This window comes from Cibotium barometz, chromosome 54 (assembly GCF_041138505.1).
Source record: "Cibotium barometz isolate CiBa-2024 chromosome 54, ASM4113850v1, whole genome shotgun sequence".
Taxonomy (NCBI): Eukaryota; Viridiplantae; Streptophyta; class Polypodiopsida; order Cyatheales; family Cibotiaceae; genus Cibotium; species Cibotium barometz.
This window is the reverse complement of record NC_141099.1, coordinates 35756677-35773423: the sequence shown is the minus strand read 5'-3', so window position 1 is coordinate 35773423 and position 16747 is coordinate 35756677. Positions and strand designations below refer to the sequence as shown.

Below are 16747 nucleotides of genomic sequence, written 5' to 3'. Positions count from 1 at the left end.
GGTATGTAACACAACGCAGTCACAAAGCCACGAATGATGCTTCCTAGAAGGCTGCCGTGTCAATTGCAAGCTAACCAGAGCTCATGTTATACTCTGATTGACAGATGTAGACTTGTAGTATTTGCATTTGCAGACATGAAAAATTAAGTCTTAGCTTTGATCACAAGGAGAGAAGAAATGATATAAGCAGGTGTCATTAATGAAATGATCTAGGATATATTTCTGTGAATCAAGGGCTGGCTGTGGAACAAGACTAGACTTCGAAATCAAGACCAGAGATTAAAAGAGGCTTCTAATGCACTGGGATATGCTCGTGTTTGAGAGCCCCTTCCATGATTTCATGATTTTCCTTTCGATATGTACTGGTAGGCTAGCTAAGGGCTAATTATTCTTTTTGGCCCATCTACAGCATTATCCAGTGCTTGTATGAATGCAGTTTTGTGTATCATGAACAATACAAAGACTTGTGCTTTATGGTAGCTTATTTTCCTTTGTAATCGGAAGGATAGATTTCGTGAGAGTAAAGGCCAGCTGCTTTAATGCTCAAATGGGGTTCACACATTTTGTCCCTTGTTCCACTTTAGACATGTCAGTATGTCATTGGACCATAGTCACAAGAAACATTTCGAGGTTTTTGCGGTTTTGTTTCGAAAGGTTTCGTCCCTCGACTAAGAAGCCACGAGGTTTCGAAAAATCAATAATTTCATAAAGTATAAATACTTAAAGAACTTATAGTAGCCATCTAAAAACATAGTGTAATGATGAAAAAAATGGTGTCTTCTCACACATCTTGGGGAACCATCCTTATTTTGGTGAGGCATTATGGCAATTTCGCTTGATTGGATGCCACAAGTGGTTCAATTAAGGACTCTTAAGAAATTGAAGAAGAGAAGGTAGAAATTGGGAAAGATTTAAGACATTGAAGGATGGTGTATGAAGAAGAGGAGAGAAGAAGAGCAAGGAAGATGAAGAGGAGAGAAGAAGAGAATGAAGGAAGGAGGAGTAGACAAGACAAGACAGGAGAAGAAGAGGGAAGGAAGGTGATGAGGAGGATACGGAAGAAAAACAAAAGTAAAAATCCCAAAAAAGTGGGGTGGGGGGGGGGTGGGTGGGGTGGGGACTAAACCTGAAATTTGGGCAAAACTACCATACTGGAGAGGTTTCGAGGTTTTTAAAAACCGTTTCGAAGTTTCGAAAGCTAGAAACAGGTTTTTTTGTTACTATGCATTGGGACTTTAGTTTGTTCGTCTTGTGCCACTTCTGTGACTGCCTTTCTTTTTGGGCGTGTATAGGCTATCACTTTCTTCCATGCTCATTTCGTGCTCTTTGACTTGTCTGTATTAGCATATCGGCTATTTGGGTTGTTTAACAGTCAGCAACCTCTATTGATTTGGACCTCTTCTGTGTGGGGTGTAGTCTGGAACATGTCTCATTCAATTTATTCTATGTATCCTTCATTGCAGGATATTCCCAGGGCCCAACGCTAATCGTTTGCGGCATCAACAATTAGCTGAATAGTTTGTGGGATTTTCAGTGGGCTACCCTCGGTTTAAACCCACAAAAAAGATTTTTTCTCCCATCCTCTTAAAAGGCTAGATGGAGGACCCTGCAAAGATGGAGTTGCGGCACTGGGCCAACTTTGACCAAACATATCTAAAGGATTTTTTTAGGGATCAATCAACTACAAAGCTGACAGAAGTTGTGGCTGAAAGGGATGCTGCGATTGCTGAACGGGACACAGCCATAGCAGAAAAGAAGAGTGCATATGCTGAACGCGATGCAGCTTTGCTGCAGAGAGATGTAGCCTATGCAGATAGAAATGCTGCATGGATGGAACGGGATAGTGCCATAGCAGCCCTTACCATGATACAAGCCAATGAAAACAACTCTGAAAGTGCTGCAAAGCTCATGCAGATGGTGAACTTTGCCATGAATCGCCCTCCTGTGGGTTCCAATTTACTGTGTTTGCCAAGTACTGTTAATGGGATGGACAACATTAATGGAATGGACAATAATCATACAGAAGCCAAGCCCCCACAGAAGCAAGTGAAGCAGCAGGTTAAGAAAGCACAGAAGGAGACTACTAAGAAACGGAAAGCTAGTGGGGTGGCAAGCCAATCTAAAAAAGGATCAAAGCCTTCAAAGAAGAAACGGAAGCAGCAAGCTCAGCAGGAGGCACCAGCCAAAGTGCAGAAATTCAAGCAGGAGGATGCCTCTAAAAGCATGGTTGTGTATGTGGCTCCATATGATTTGTCTTCCACTCCTATTCCTTTCTGCTCGTGTACCGGAGCCAACCAGCATTGTTACAGGTGGGGTAGTGGGGGCTGGCAATCTGCTTGCTGCACCAATTTTCTCTCGGTATACCCTCTCCCTGTGAATGAGGCCAGACGTGGCAATCGAGTTGCAGGTCGCAAAATGAGTGGAGGGGCCTTCAAGAAACTCTTGGAAAGGTTAGCAGGAGGTGGTGTAGACATTACTAAACCTATTGACTTGAAGAATCACTGGGCAAAGCATGGTACTAACAGATATGTCACCATTAGGTAAGGTGGCTATGGCTGCCAATGGAGTTGTATTCAATGATGTGGTCTATCAGAAGCTATGTCATGGTGCTCTTACTTAACAGCTATTATGTTTATTGGTGTTTTAGTACGGATTGATAAGTGTTGGATACTTGGATCCCATACTGTTTATGAGAATGGACATGCCCCCTGTTATGAGATTGATATTTCTTCACAGATCTATCTATTTAAATGCATGGTGTGAAAGTTATCTTCATTTTTTGAACAACCTTCTGACAGAAAGTTGATTGATAACTTGTGATGTATGACTTGTTTTGCGGTGTAATTTAGAAAGGTTGATACAATGCTTTGATTTTTTTTTCTACTTATGCCTCCTCTCTCTCTCTTTGTGTGTGTCTGTCTCTGTCTCTCTCTCTCTCTCTCTCTCTCTCTCACACACACACACACACACACACACACACACATTTTTTTTTGGTAATACTTTATATTACTGTGTGGGAAACCTCGAAAGACGTGAGAACCCACCATGAAGTACAAAGAGAAAAACTACAACTGTACACTCCGGACGGGGAGGTCAGGAGTCCAAAGTATAGTGTAAAGGGAAAAAATTACAAGTCACCTGGAGGTGACTGGAGGATGATATCATCCAAAGCAATCCCCAAATTGGTTAACAGAGTATGCAATGGAATAGTTACACCATCAGGAAAATGTAAGAGCTTTTTACCCTCGTGATTCTTCTTGACATATGCTGGGATGCGGAACTTCTGAATCAGAGGGTCAAAAGCTCCCCTTATAGGAGGAGGCATATCCTCCAATGAAAATGTACTGCTGTCCACTGAATCTCTCTCTCTCTCTCTTTCTCACTCACACACGCACGCGCGCGCACACACACACACACACACGCATGCACACACACACACATGCACGCACCGTTTCACATCACTATATTATAGTTTGCAAAACATCCTCTCCGTGTAGATATGCCCCATTTCAGCTGGTTACATACCTACCCGGGAAGTACGTTAGTGTGGAATCTCATTAGAGGGTGCTGGCCTTGTTGTCATCCATCCATCTAGCATCCCAAGGGATTTGAAAATTGGTGATAAAAAAGACTGTGATATGACAGGACATGGTCTCTCTAGATGTTTTTACGTTGTTTCATTACCCTACCCTTGTGGTGCAATTACTTAAGTGGGGAATTGAGTAGATGGGTTTATGGAGATGCATGGTTGCTTGGGGATTAAACTCCATGTCGAGGCAGGGAGGAGTGCAATTTACTAACGTTGAGTGCAAAGCTCAAGGTGTAAGAACAGACTAGAAAACTAGAAATAAAACAAATATTTATTGTGGTTTCATAACAGTTTAATGCTCGCTCCCATAATAGTTTGATACTCTCTCACCATGGCTTATTTTCAAGCTCTTTGCTTTGGGCTAAATCCAAAGCTTAGTGTGGTATTAGAGCAGGATAGATTAAGTTCAGCTTTGGTATTAGCGTCCTAATCACGCGAAATTGTTGCTTTCTCGTAGCCTAGGGTTAATTCATTTAATTTCCACGATCAGAAAAATCCCCTTTGTGGGTTCAATTTGAATCCTGCAGAAATGAGTTTTTTGAAAAATCTAGCAGCCAAGTTGTGATACAGAGGACGCGTCAAGCCCACCTACATTTATGACAGAGGTGGTGATTGATTTAAGGTTATTAAGCTTAGTAAGCCTTAATCATTGATTGGTTTTAAGTCTTGAAGGTGCCTCATCTCCTGTAGCAATAGCTCGGGCTCTGTAGCTTGGCAAAAGCTTAGCGGCTTTCTTAATGAAGATCAGTGTCGCGCTTAGTTTTACTAAAATCTAACTTCAAACCTCCTCGTTTGAGAGATTATTGATCACATGCAAAGAGTGTAGCGTTGGACTTTGCTTCATCAAAGGACTTTGTCACATGCATGCTCTGGTTTCTCTTCGAACTTTTTTGTGCTTAAGCGTGATAAGGATCAAGTTCTTAAGCATCACCAAAGATCCAGTGATTCACTAATATATAGAACTTAAGATTATTCTCAAGGAAAGATTGAAGCACTTGGCTTTATTGTACAATCATAAATGGAGCTGTGGTTGGATAGGGTCAGTGCAAGTGCCAGATGAGAGTCATGATACCCTCAAATGGATATTATGATATTATGACAAACTAAAATTCCATTTGTTATATTGATCTACAAAATAGAGGAGAGCTAGTGGGAGATGTAGGGAGCTTCTTGGTAGAGTGGCATCTAAGTGGAGGTTTAAAAGCCTTGGTGGTGGATAGGGTCAGCACAAGTGCCAAAGGAGATTCATGGTACTCTTGAATGGATATATCACAAGCTAAACTTCCATATGTTATTAATCTACAAAATAGAGGAGAGCTAGTGGAAGGTGTACGGGGTTTCTTGGTAGAGTGGCATCTAAGTGCAGATCCTTGGTAAAGCAACATATGTAGGGAGCTTCTTTTGGTAGAGTGGCATCTAAGTGAAGGTTTAAAAGCCTTAAAATGTATGTTTGAGTCTTCAGGAAGTGCAAATGCAACACACCATTGCTTCTATTGCATGTGAAACATGAATGACACCAATAGTTGGTTAGGTTCTATAGATGCTCAAAAGAGTCCAACTAGAGATAAGATGAAGTTGTAGGTTCTTGAGAAAAGTGCCGGAAGAGGAGGTTCCGAAAAGGGCAAGCCCGTCGAAGGGAAGAAGTCTCAAGGTAAAAATCCTTAACTCATAGTTGCCTCAACATGGCGATCCATGTTTTGTGCGAGAGGATCCTGATTGGGATCTAATATTGAATATATAAGTCTAGAGTTTGTTGCCTTGACAAGCTGCTTGCTATCATGTCTACCCAATTCTCCCCATCACTTTACCTTACATGTCGCTCTGTGGATTGATCTTGAACTATACCATAGTTGCCTCAACATGGCGATCCATGTTTTGTGTGAGAGGATCGTGATTGGGATCTAATATTGAATATAAGTCTAGAGTTTGCTGCCTCGACAAGCTGCTTGCCATCATGTCTACCCAATTCTCCCCATCACTTTACCCTACATGTCGCTCTGTGGATTGATCTTGAACTATACCTCTTATCCTCGGCCACCAACTTCATGGTATATTCTAGACCATCCACACCATGTGGGGGTTCCCTTTGTAAAATCCTTGTGCTTCTAAAAACTTTGTTGGGATCTAGCGAATCGTCAAATTCTAAGGTGGTACTGGGTACTGGGAATATTGCTTGGATCTTTTTGGCTCTTGTGGTGGTTGTGTGGATGGAGAGGTTTTTGGGACCGAGATACCTTGGGCTTCTAGCAACTTGAGAGGGATAGCATGGATCTAGGCCACTCTATGGTGGCTTAGAGCTAATCATAGTCATGATTATTTGATTAACAAACTAATTAATAAGTAATTAACAAATGATCAAGAACAAGAGGAAGGCATAAGATATATACCCAAAACCACATAATCTCATTACCATAATCAAGTTCCATACACCCATATTTATAGCCTTGGGAAGGGTTCCAATCCATGCTTTGTGTGCACCCTAGTGCCAACCATGTGTCTATCAATACTCACACTACATGTGCCTCCTTGGAAATTTCTCTGTGCTACCTTTTTGACCTTTGACTTCACCTTTTACAAATGACCATACAAATCAATCTTTGCCAATGTACCCTTAGTCTATCCTTTTTTAATGTGCATGCTCCTCCCCTTGCTTTATTCATGTTGCACTCTCACACATTACTTTTCTCAACAATGGGGTGTAAGGTTTGAGGAAAACACTATCGCATGTGGCATCCATCTTGGCAGATCTTCACTCACAGTTGGGCTTAGGACCAAATGGTGGCTGCCAACTCCTTGCATGTGTGTTGTAATTTCCATGGCTAGCTAGGGTACTGTTAGGTACACTCATTCTTTCTTGGTGACCTCCTTGAAAGGTTGTTGAGGTTGAGGTTTGGGAGGTGGCCTTCATCTTTGTTGGCAAGGTTTAGGATCTCTATAGTCGTTTGAGGTGATGGACGTGTGACGAGTTGAGAGTGTTGTGTAGTGCTAGCGTTTACATAAGGTGCTAGCTCATAAGTGGAGGACGAGGCTTATGATGGTTATAGGTTCATAGTGCTGTCATCCACCAAGGGTATAATGACCATTTGAAGGGGAGCTTGAGTTTCTTTGCCAAGGATAACGATGCAATTTGTGGCCACGATCTATCCCCTCTCCCGATGAGGATGATGCTCTCTTTCAATGTACTTGCATGGGTCACTTAAAACTTGCATGACACAGGTTTAGATCTTATAAGAAACTCCACTTCAAAACAGTTGACGATCATAGTTTGGGAATTACTTACCACGGTAATGGTTGTTATGGATGGTGTAAGAGGTGGGTGGCCTAATGAGGTCCATGTCTCCCAAGACAACACATTGTGGCTAGCCCCGATGTCAACCAAGGTGGGCCGCTCAACGATATGGTCTTTTGGGGGATATCTAACTCACGGCAAGCTAGTTCCATTGCTTATTCTATTTGAAATGCATCGAGTACAAACAAGGATGTGGTTTTGAAACCATCCAATCGTGCAATCGTTGTCCCAAGATTCTGTTTTTGCCAGTGGTTGTAAGAATGTGAATCCAATCCTTGTCGAAGTCAGCAGGCTTCGGGAGGGGCTCATATTCTTTGTCCTCATCTTTACCATTCAACATCTTATTAATAAGGTCTCTAGATATACCAACAAATGAGCTCTACAAATATTGATTGAAGCAGTTCGAGCGGTTGTGCCAAACTCATTGGCAAAAATGCCTTGAATAATGGGATGAGTTTTTCCTCTTTTCAAAGGACTGGTTATCCTTACACATATATAAATGTGATTGGTTTTCCAATCATGAACTAGCTTTGCATCTCTCATGTAAGACCTTCCGACGATCGTGGTTTATGACCCTTTTCTCTGAAAATCCATCACCACAAATGTGTGGTGTGGGACCTTAGCCCAAAGGTCTTGATCTTTGTATCTTGAAGGACGCCCAAAAATTTATCTATGTTACCATGAGCAAGCTTTACCACAAGGCTTATGCCTATGAGTGGTGGGATTTCCTAGGCCTCCTAGCAATCCTTGTTGATTATGTCACCAACACCACCATCCAAGATTGCGGATTGTTGTATCTTTATAAATGACAGGTTACACGATATTCATTTCATTACTTTCAAAGGAGTGTCCAACTTGTTCACGGTAGCGGCGGCGGGTAGTTTTGGTTGTCCTTTTTGTCTTGGGTATTGAAGTAGAGTACTCAATGTGGCATAACTTATCCTTCTCCTCTCTTCAGGTTCAGGTTCAATAGTGTGGGCTCCTAAATCCCGTTCATCCTGTCAGATGTCTCTCCAAAGTTGAGAATTTATTTGTAAAAGAGAACTTATTGGGACTAAGACTTTCGAGAGGATAAGAAGGCTGTTGAGGAGGCATGCTATGTCCCTTGTGCAATATTTTCACTCAGAGGTGGGCTTGGACCTACTAATGTATGCATTGATCCTTCCATAAGAGGTGGTGTCTTTGATGGGGTTGAAATAAACTCTTCAACCATCACATCATCAGAGAAAATATTGTGGTGACTATGATGACCCATGGAAGGCCAAATTTCACCTCACACTGGATCTAGCAATGTGGAATAAAGTCAGATTGGCTCTAGAGGATAGAGGCTCTGAAATTTGCTCTTTTGTGGCCTCTTAAGAATGGTTATGGTTTTGGTCAAGGACTATGGCAGGCGTTGAGGTTCCCTCATTGGTTTTAAAATTGGCTCTGGAATAGGGCCAAGGATCTACTCAAGAGGCGTTTGTGGTTTGTACTCGACCACTTGCTCAAGGTACTAGCTCTGGTTCAACATGCATCTTCCTTACAAGCTCTTGGGCTAAGGAAGGTGCATATTGAGCCAGATCTAGTACTTCAACATGTACCTTCCTTACAAGCTCTTGGGCTTCTTTCATTTTCTCTTTCTCCATGGTGTTGGGGTACTCTTTGAGTTTCTTTGGAAGGTTTTGGTAGTCAATGTGTTTCTTCTCCTTGGGAAGGGCAGGTTTGATGAGAGATCGCTCATTGTATCCTGCATGGGAGACAACTTCGGAGCTATCGTCTCAACCACTTTCAATGGTCACGACATCGTTGCCCTTGACAACTGATCATACATTGAATTTTCATGTGCTCTTCGAGGTCTTCTTCTTTGGTACCTCTCATTCTAGTCCTTTTGCCTTTTAAGGGGCTTCTACAACCTTTTGGGCTTGCGTCACAAGCCTTGGGGCTGTCGTCTTTAAGGTCAAAGCTTAAGATTTCTTCTTTCTTGTTGCCTTGGATGTATCCTTTTGGCAACTTCCCCTCGACTTGGTTTGGAGACATATGATGACATTAAGGGGGAATGTATGAATAAGTCCACCTTGTACACTTAACAAGTTAAGGCTTGTCAAAGTGGCTGATGCTTCTGCCACTAGGGTGATTGTCACTCTATTGGCACAATCCTTGAAGGCACGTTCGAATCTGCACTCGTAACACATGCCTCTATATGGAAGGAAATTAGACTTTGGCATTGGATTTAGGGATGGAGTTGAGACTCTAGGTGTGACGGTTCTATGTGAGGACGCTTGGCACCAACATGGTGTAGGCCCCTACAATGGGAAACATTGCATCAGTGGCCTACATGCCATATTTTTGAGGTCTCTCGTGCTTTGTTGCACCATGGCCTGAAATAAAGAGCTATAGTATATGGCTGGGTGTTGCTCTGGAAATCTATATGAGTCATATTGCTCATATGACTCATAGCTCTCCAATTCTTTCGACTCTCGGAGTCTGCTGGCAAAGTCATCAAGTACTGTTGTACTAGTGCAAGTCCAACAGGAACCGATTGGGGTGATAATATTAGAGGTAGATATGGATTTGGTGTTGGTACATTCCTCGTGGTATTAGGATTTGATGAATTATGTGTCAATTACCATGAGTTGTATCATGGTTTCAATGTGGTGCTAACAATGAGCACGATAATATTAGAGGTGGATATTGATTTGGTTGTCACCTAAATGATTTAATACATTTTCTACCAACTTTTCCATGCTCATGTCCTTGATTACGACTCTTGATGGTGCTGGTTGGACACCCTTGGCTGATGAGCCTTTGGATGATGTATCCCTTATCTTTTGGTTTGGGTGGATGGCTTCCATGGAGATTGTCTACTGGGCCTTTGGATGATGTATCCCTTATGTCTTGGTTTGGGTGGATGGCTTCCCTGGAGATTGTCTACTAGGCCTATTGCCTCACAGCACAATAGTGGCATCAAAGATGTAGTTTTAGGACTTGTAGATATGGTCATGAAGCTTCTTTCTCTTAAGAGCGATCATGAATTGATTGATGAGTGATAGATCATCTAGTATTTATTAGGGACCACATCTCATCATATGGAGATACTTGGTTCTAGAAATATAGTCTTTCACCCTCTTCTTGGTTAAGGTTGTATATCTGTGCAATTGGTCTCCATCTGGCTCCATTAGGGAAAATCCCACAATGAATATGTGTCTCAAGACCGCGTAGCTAGACTTTTCAATTAGGCTCCATTTGGCTCCATTAGGCAAGAATCCCACAATGAATGTGCGTCTTAATACCGTAGTTAGCCTTTTCAAGTGGGTTTAGAGACCTAAACCACTAGCGTGCGTTACCTTCAAGGAAAAATCTGAATGAGCAGATCTTTGTAGGATCATCAATCTATTCCATGGCATCACAAATTTGATTAAACTTTTGAATGGGATCTCCAATTCCATCAAATTTGGTCAACATCCACCTATACACCTTTACGAGCTTAACTAGTTCATGGGAGGGAAGTGGTACATGAAAAGATGCAGGGGGGAAGAGAGCTTGAGCTCTTGCAAGCACACACACACACACTCACAAAACCCTAATAGAGAACACACAAGGTGAGAGGCTGAAAATCTTCTTCTTCTCTACTCAACACTCAACACACCATATACAAGATAAGAGTACACCTAATATGAAAGGTACTCAACCAATACATACACGGGTTCTCTATAGTGTGAACCCGACTAAATGAGCTGGCGCTATAACTATGCCAGTCTCTAGAATGGCTGTCACACAGCCTGTCATCCCACTGGCCGCATATCACCCAAGATCTCACCAACCATGCCAGTGGTGTAAGTGTGGGGCCTATCCCCCAGGCTGGTCATCAGTGTCCACCGCCTCACTAGAGCTCGATATCTCAACACTCCCCCTCGAGCTCAACTCCATCTCATGTACACCAAGTGAAGCCCTGAATCTGCGGAGCTTCTCTGTACCCAATGCTTTGGTGAAGATGTCAGCTACCTGATCCTCTGTGCTGACATAAACAAGGTCAAGGTCTCCTGCCAAGACCTTCTCTCTGACGAAGTGGTAGTGGACCTCTATATGCTTCGTACGAGCATGAAAGATTGGGTTCCTGGCCAACTGTATACTGCTAATGTTGTCACAGAAAATGACAACTTGTCTATCCACTGATAGACCCAAATCTGCAAGTAGCTTTCTCAACCAAGCTACCTCACATGCTGCCATAGAACAGCTCCTCTGTACTCGGCCTCTGTACTTGATAGAGCAACCGTAGGCTGCTTCTTGCTGCTCCAGGTCACAGCAGCACTCCCCAAAGAAAACATGAAGCCGCTGGTAGATCTTCTATCTGAGATACTACCAGCCCAATCAGCATCTGTGTACCCATGTACACATATCTCTGTCCCAGTCTCATAGAATAGTCCATAATGCAAAGTAGACCTCACATACCTCAGTATGCGTCTCACTGCATCCAAATGCGGTTTTCGTGGAACCTGCATAAACTGACTCACCAACCCAACAGCATAGCTTAAATCTGGTCTGGTGATCGTAATGTAGATCAAACTTCCTACTATGCTCCTGTACATAGTAGGATCCTCCAAGATCTCTCCTGAATCTGCACTCAACTTGCCATTCTGATCCAATGGCACAGAAATAGGCTTACAGTCTATCATACCATACTTGGACAACATGTCCAAGCCATACTGTCTCTGCAGTAATCCAATACCATGTGGTGACCTAATCACCTCAATGCCCAAGAAATATCTGAGCTCCCCCAGATCCTTCATCTCAAACTTCTGTCTTAGCAAGATCTTTACATCAAAGATCTCTGCATCATGGTCCCCCCTAATGATTAAGTCATCTACATAGATGACAACAAGCACAACTCCTCTATCACCATGTCTCACATACAATGAGAAATCTGCATTGGCTACATGAAAGCCAATAGTGACAAGATATTCAGAAATCTTGTCAGACCATGCTCTTGGTGCTTGTTTTAAGCCATACAAGTCTTTCTTCAACCTGCAAACATGCTCGGGGTGACCCACATCCTCATAACCAGGTGGCTGCAGCATATACACCTCTTCTTGCAAAATCCCCATGCAAGAATGCATTCTTTACATCCATCTGATGTAAAGACCATTGCTTTGACGCAGCCACTGCTATCACAACTCTCACTGTTGCCATCTTGGCAACTGGGCTGAAAGTTTCCTCATAATCAATCCCATATGTCTGCGCATATCCTTTGGCTACCAATCTAGCCTTGTTTATGCTCCCATCACTGTTATGTTTAACTTTGTACACCCACTTGCATCCAATGGCTTTCTTGCCTTCAGGCAATTGTACTAAATCCCAAGTGTCATTTCCATATAGTGCATCCATCTCCTCATCCATAGCTTTCTCCCAATTCACATTTCCAACAGCCTCATCAATGCATGTGGGCTCAACAACCTGCACAACCTTTGCCATATATGCATAGTGATGTGCCACATAACCATCATATGTAAATCTCTGCACAGGGTTCTTCACTCTCCCTGATCTTCGCAGCTTTTCATTCATGGCTTCCATAGCCTTCTTTACACCAGGTGTTCTCATAGCTGGGATCCCAAGCTCCTCATCAAGGCTCATATCTGAGCCACTAGACTCTCCATCAACATGAGAATGCCCTGCAGAAATGTCAGGCATACCAAGGGGCTCAACAACTTTCTCTTTTCCTTTACGTGATGTAGTAATCACATTTGCAGGGCTGGTATTATGACGCAGCATGCCACTCCATGGTCTATCAACAGACCCACTAGATGAGGACTCTCCTGGTCCACTCAAAGACTGTGATTGCTGACCTGCATTCTGTGCAACCACACTTCCACTCACATCAGCCCCGACAGCTTCTTTTTCAGCAGCATACCAGCTGCTCATCTCATCAAAGACAACATCCCTGCTTACCCTCAACTCACGTGTAGCAGGGTTATAACACCTGTATCCCTTTTGCTCAAGGGAATATCCAATAAACACACATTTTTCAGCTTTCGGATCCAGCTTAGTTCTCAGCTCATCTGGCACATGCACATATGCAATGCATCCAAAGACTTTCAGATGAGACAAATCTGGTTTTCTGCCAGTAAACCTCTCCTCTGGAGTTACATCATGTATGGCTGCAGTTGGAGTCCTGTTCATGATGTATACTGCTGTAGAAACAGCCTCAGCCCAATAGAAATGCGGCATATTCTTCTCTTCCATCAATGCTCGCGCAATCTCAGCAATGTGCCTGTTTTTCCGTTCAGCAACTCCATTTTGCTGCGGAGTGTATCTGCATGTGAACTGTCTCCGAATACCATTCTTCTTCAAAAATTCAGAGAACTCATTGAAGAAGTATTCTCCCCCTCCATCTGACCTTAGGCACTTGACATATTTCCCTGTTTGTTTTTCAACCAAAACTCTGAAATTCTGAAAGTGAGTGAACACCTCACTCTTCTCCTTCATGAAATATACCCACACTTTCCTTGTGTGGTCATCAATGAAAGTCACATAATACCTGCAGCCTCCCATAGATATGGTCTTCGTAGGACCCCATACATCTGAATGCACAAGATCTAGTGCATTTCTGCTCACATATCTGTTACGTGGAAACACATGCTTTGTTTGCTTCCCAAATTGGCATGCTTCACATATTTTCTGCATACCTTCCACTTTAAATTTTGGCAGCCCTGTCACAATTCCTTTTGTTTGCATAGACTTCAATCTCTGCACATTTACATGTCCAATTCTTTTATGCCATATGTCTGTGTCTGCAACAACTCCTGAGCCATTTGCAAACATCGCAGCACTCATTTCAGGCATGTCTACATCCAACGTAAACATTCTGCCCACTCTGTTGCCTTTTGCAAAACCAACCTGCACTTGTCTTTAAAATCTTCAACATAACATCCATCAGGGTTAAACCGAACCTGCAAACCCTGCTCAATCATCTGGCCAACTGAAACCAGATTCTTTGGTATGTTTGGAACGTGAAGTACATCTGCAAGGTACTTCACTTTGCCATCCTGCATAGACAATGGCACATCTCCAACATGGGCAATTGGATGAACAGTGTCATCTCCTGTTTCCACAAAACCTGGTCTTTCCGGGTTTTTCATTTCCTTGAACCACTCCCCATGACTCGTCATGTGGTTCGAAGCGCCTGAATCCACATACCATACATTATCTTTTTGTGCTGCATCAACATTTTCAGACATGGCATTCACGACATGCTGCATAACAAACAACCTTTCATTATCCTCATTATTTCTGCTTGAGGATGCATAGTTGTTTTGCTGCACTTTCCCATTTTGCATGTCAGCCTGCTTCTTATAACATTCTGACTGCACATGTCCAGGCTTACCACAATAATAGCATTCACGTGCATCATTATATTGCCTTTGCCAATTTCCACGGCCTCTTTGACTCCCCCTGCCTCTGAATTTGCCTCTTCCACCTGTGTGTTGTTGTTGTTGTTGTTGATTCTGGGACTGTTGTTGTTGCTGCTGCTGCTGGCCATAATTCTGATTACCTGTTCGGCCACCTCCTTGACCGCGTCCACGGCCTCCTCTACCTCGTCCTCTTCCTGAACTCGTGTAGAAGGCCTGTTGCTCTGAACTGTTTTTGCTTTGTGAAGACTGTTGGTCTTCACCCAAGTTCTTCTCTTCGATAATCAGCATAGACACCAAATCTGTAATGTTGGGAATGTTTTCCCGAGTCTGAATAGACGTCTTGAATGCCTTGTATTGTGGCCCGAGACCACGTAGACAGACTTCCCACCTTGTCATCATCATCTACTGACACACCAATAGATGCAAGGGATTCCACAATACCCTTTATCTTCAATGCATAGTCATTCACAGACATGCTCTTTTTCTCCACAGTATGAAGCTCATTCTTCAACTGTATCTTGCGTGCCTTGGTATTTGTTTCATAGAGCTTTACCAAGGTGTCCCACGCCTCCTTGGGGGACTTGGCATCCTGAATATGCCCAATCATGGTGTCCTGTATACTAATGGAGAGCCAATACATGACTTTCCTTGCTCCTTGGTTCCAGTCTTTAAACTCTTTCACATCTGCAGCAGCAGTCGGATTTATATCCGGTATCTCCGGTGCCTCTTCATGCTCACCGTCTATCCAATAGCCTTTTCCCATAAGGAAATTCGTCAACCTGAACCTCCAAGCATGGAAGTTATTCTTATCCAGCTTCTCAGCCACAATATGAGTTATCCCATCATTTGACATCTTGCCAAACACACAATTTCACCAGAAACTGCACTCTGGTTTTTCTTGCACAAATGCTATATTTTCTGCACAGCGGTACTGTAGTACTCTCAAATGTCACAACCAGTGACTTCAATGTGCATACATATACCCAACGGCAACTGTAGACCTCTTTGCAGCACCCATAGTGTCTGCACAGTCAATCTGTCTTCCTGCAGTTCTTAAAACAGAGTTCTGCAGGGAATCGATGACTTACCCGCAGTGCTCGAAATCGCCTGCTTTCTGAAAAACGGAGGTCCTGACGCGCCCGAAACGCGTTTTTGGCCCGAAAATTTAGTCCAAAGGACTGTATAGTTGCCCTATAGCTTTACTCCCGCGAAGAAAGCTCCTCAATCAGAGATCGTTTGCCAGTGCCTCCCGTAGAGCTCCCGACAAGGGTGTAGTCACCAACACAGTAGGGAAGAGTAGTTGAAGCTCTTACCCTCGTACCGCTTCCTGTGGTTCTCTTGCTTGCAGCTCAGCCCTTAGCACGAACCAGGCTCTGATACCATGAAAAGATGCAGGGGGGAAGAGAGCTTGAGCTCTTGCAAGCACACACACACTCACAAAACCCTAATAGAGAACACACAAGGTGAGAGGCTAAAAATCTTCTTCTTCTCTACTCAACACTCAACACACCATATACAAGATAAGAGTACACCTAATATGAAAGGTACTCAACCAATACATACACGGGTTCTCTATAGTGTGAACCCGACTAAATGAGCTGGCGCTATAACTATGCCAGTCTCTAGAATGGCTGTTACACAGCATGTCATCCCACTGGCCGCATATCACCCAAGATCTCACCAACCATGCCAGTGGTGTAAGTGTGGGGCCTATCCCCCCAGGCGGGTCATCAGTGTGTTCACCGCCTCACTAGAGCTCGATATCTCAACAGTACAAACACGGTTCTTACATAAAAGATTTCCCCCTTGTATAGGAGCCCAAATTCTTCAGAAGAGACCACTAAGGACTAATGTTCATACCACAAGAAATCTTTCTTTCACCATAATATGACTAGGGCCTGGACAACCCCTTTCACCATGCAACTGGAATTCCCTCAAGTACTCACCACCACCACTAGTGTATTAAAAAAGGCACTAGCAATATATGTATACATAGTGCATTAAACATGTAAGGTGAGAATCAGCCTCCTAGTGTATTAAAAAAGAGACTAGCAATACACGTATTAAGCATGTAAGGTGACACTCACCCTCTTCACTATTGAATGTATGTAGGAAGCTTTACTTTTTCAAATGTGAACTATAGTATAATTAACCCTTAATCAAGTTATGTAGTTAATTTTCTTTGTGGATCAGGTTCTTTGGGAAGAAGCTAACTTTGAGGGGCTTGACTTCACGATTGCTAGGGCAAAGTTGCTCTTGTAATAAATAGACAAGTTGGATTAGAGTTTGTACATAAATAGTAGTGACCTTCAGTGTTTTGTAAATAGTAGTGACCTTCAATGTTTTGTACATAAATATTAGTGACCTTTCAATGTTTTGTAAAGTGCGTGTACTCAAAGCTTGAGTGAAAACTCCTATTGAAATTTGCTACTTCAACCCCATATCAATGAACTATTACTTTAAGCATGCCATGGTTTCTAG

The 16747-nt window shown here is 42.9% G+C and overlaps 1 protein-coding gene across 4 annotated transcripts in view; it reads left to right on the top strand.

The window, feature by feature from the left end:
* LOC147608089 (uncharacterized) overlaps positions 1-2785 on the top strand; it is a 61154-nt gene extending 58369 nt beyond the window's left edge. For all 4 annotated transcript variants that reach the window (XM_086789764.1, XM_086789762.1, XM_086789763.1 and 1 more), the window contains one exon: positions 1464-2785. In XM_086789764.1, coding sequence (XP_086645890.1) covers positions 1597-2544 — 948 coding nt within the window. In that variant the 5' untranslated portion in view covers positions 1464-1596 and the 3' untranslated portion in view covers positions 2545-2785. The remainder of the gene's footprint in view (positions 1-1463) is intronic.
* The last annotated feature ends 13962 nt before the right edge of the window (positions 2786-16747 follow it).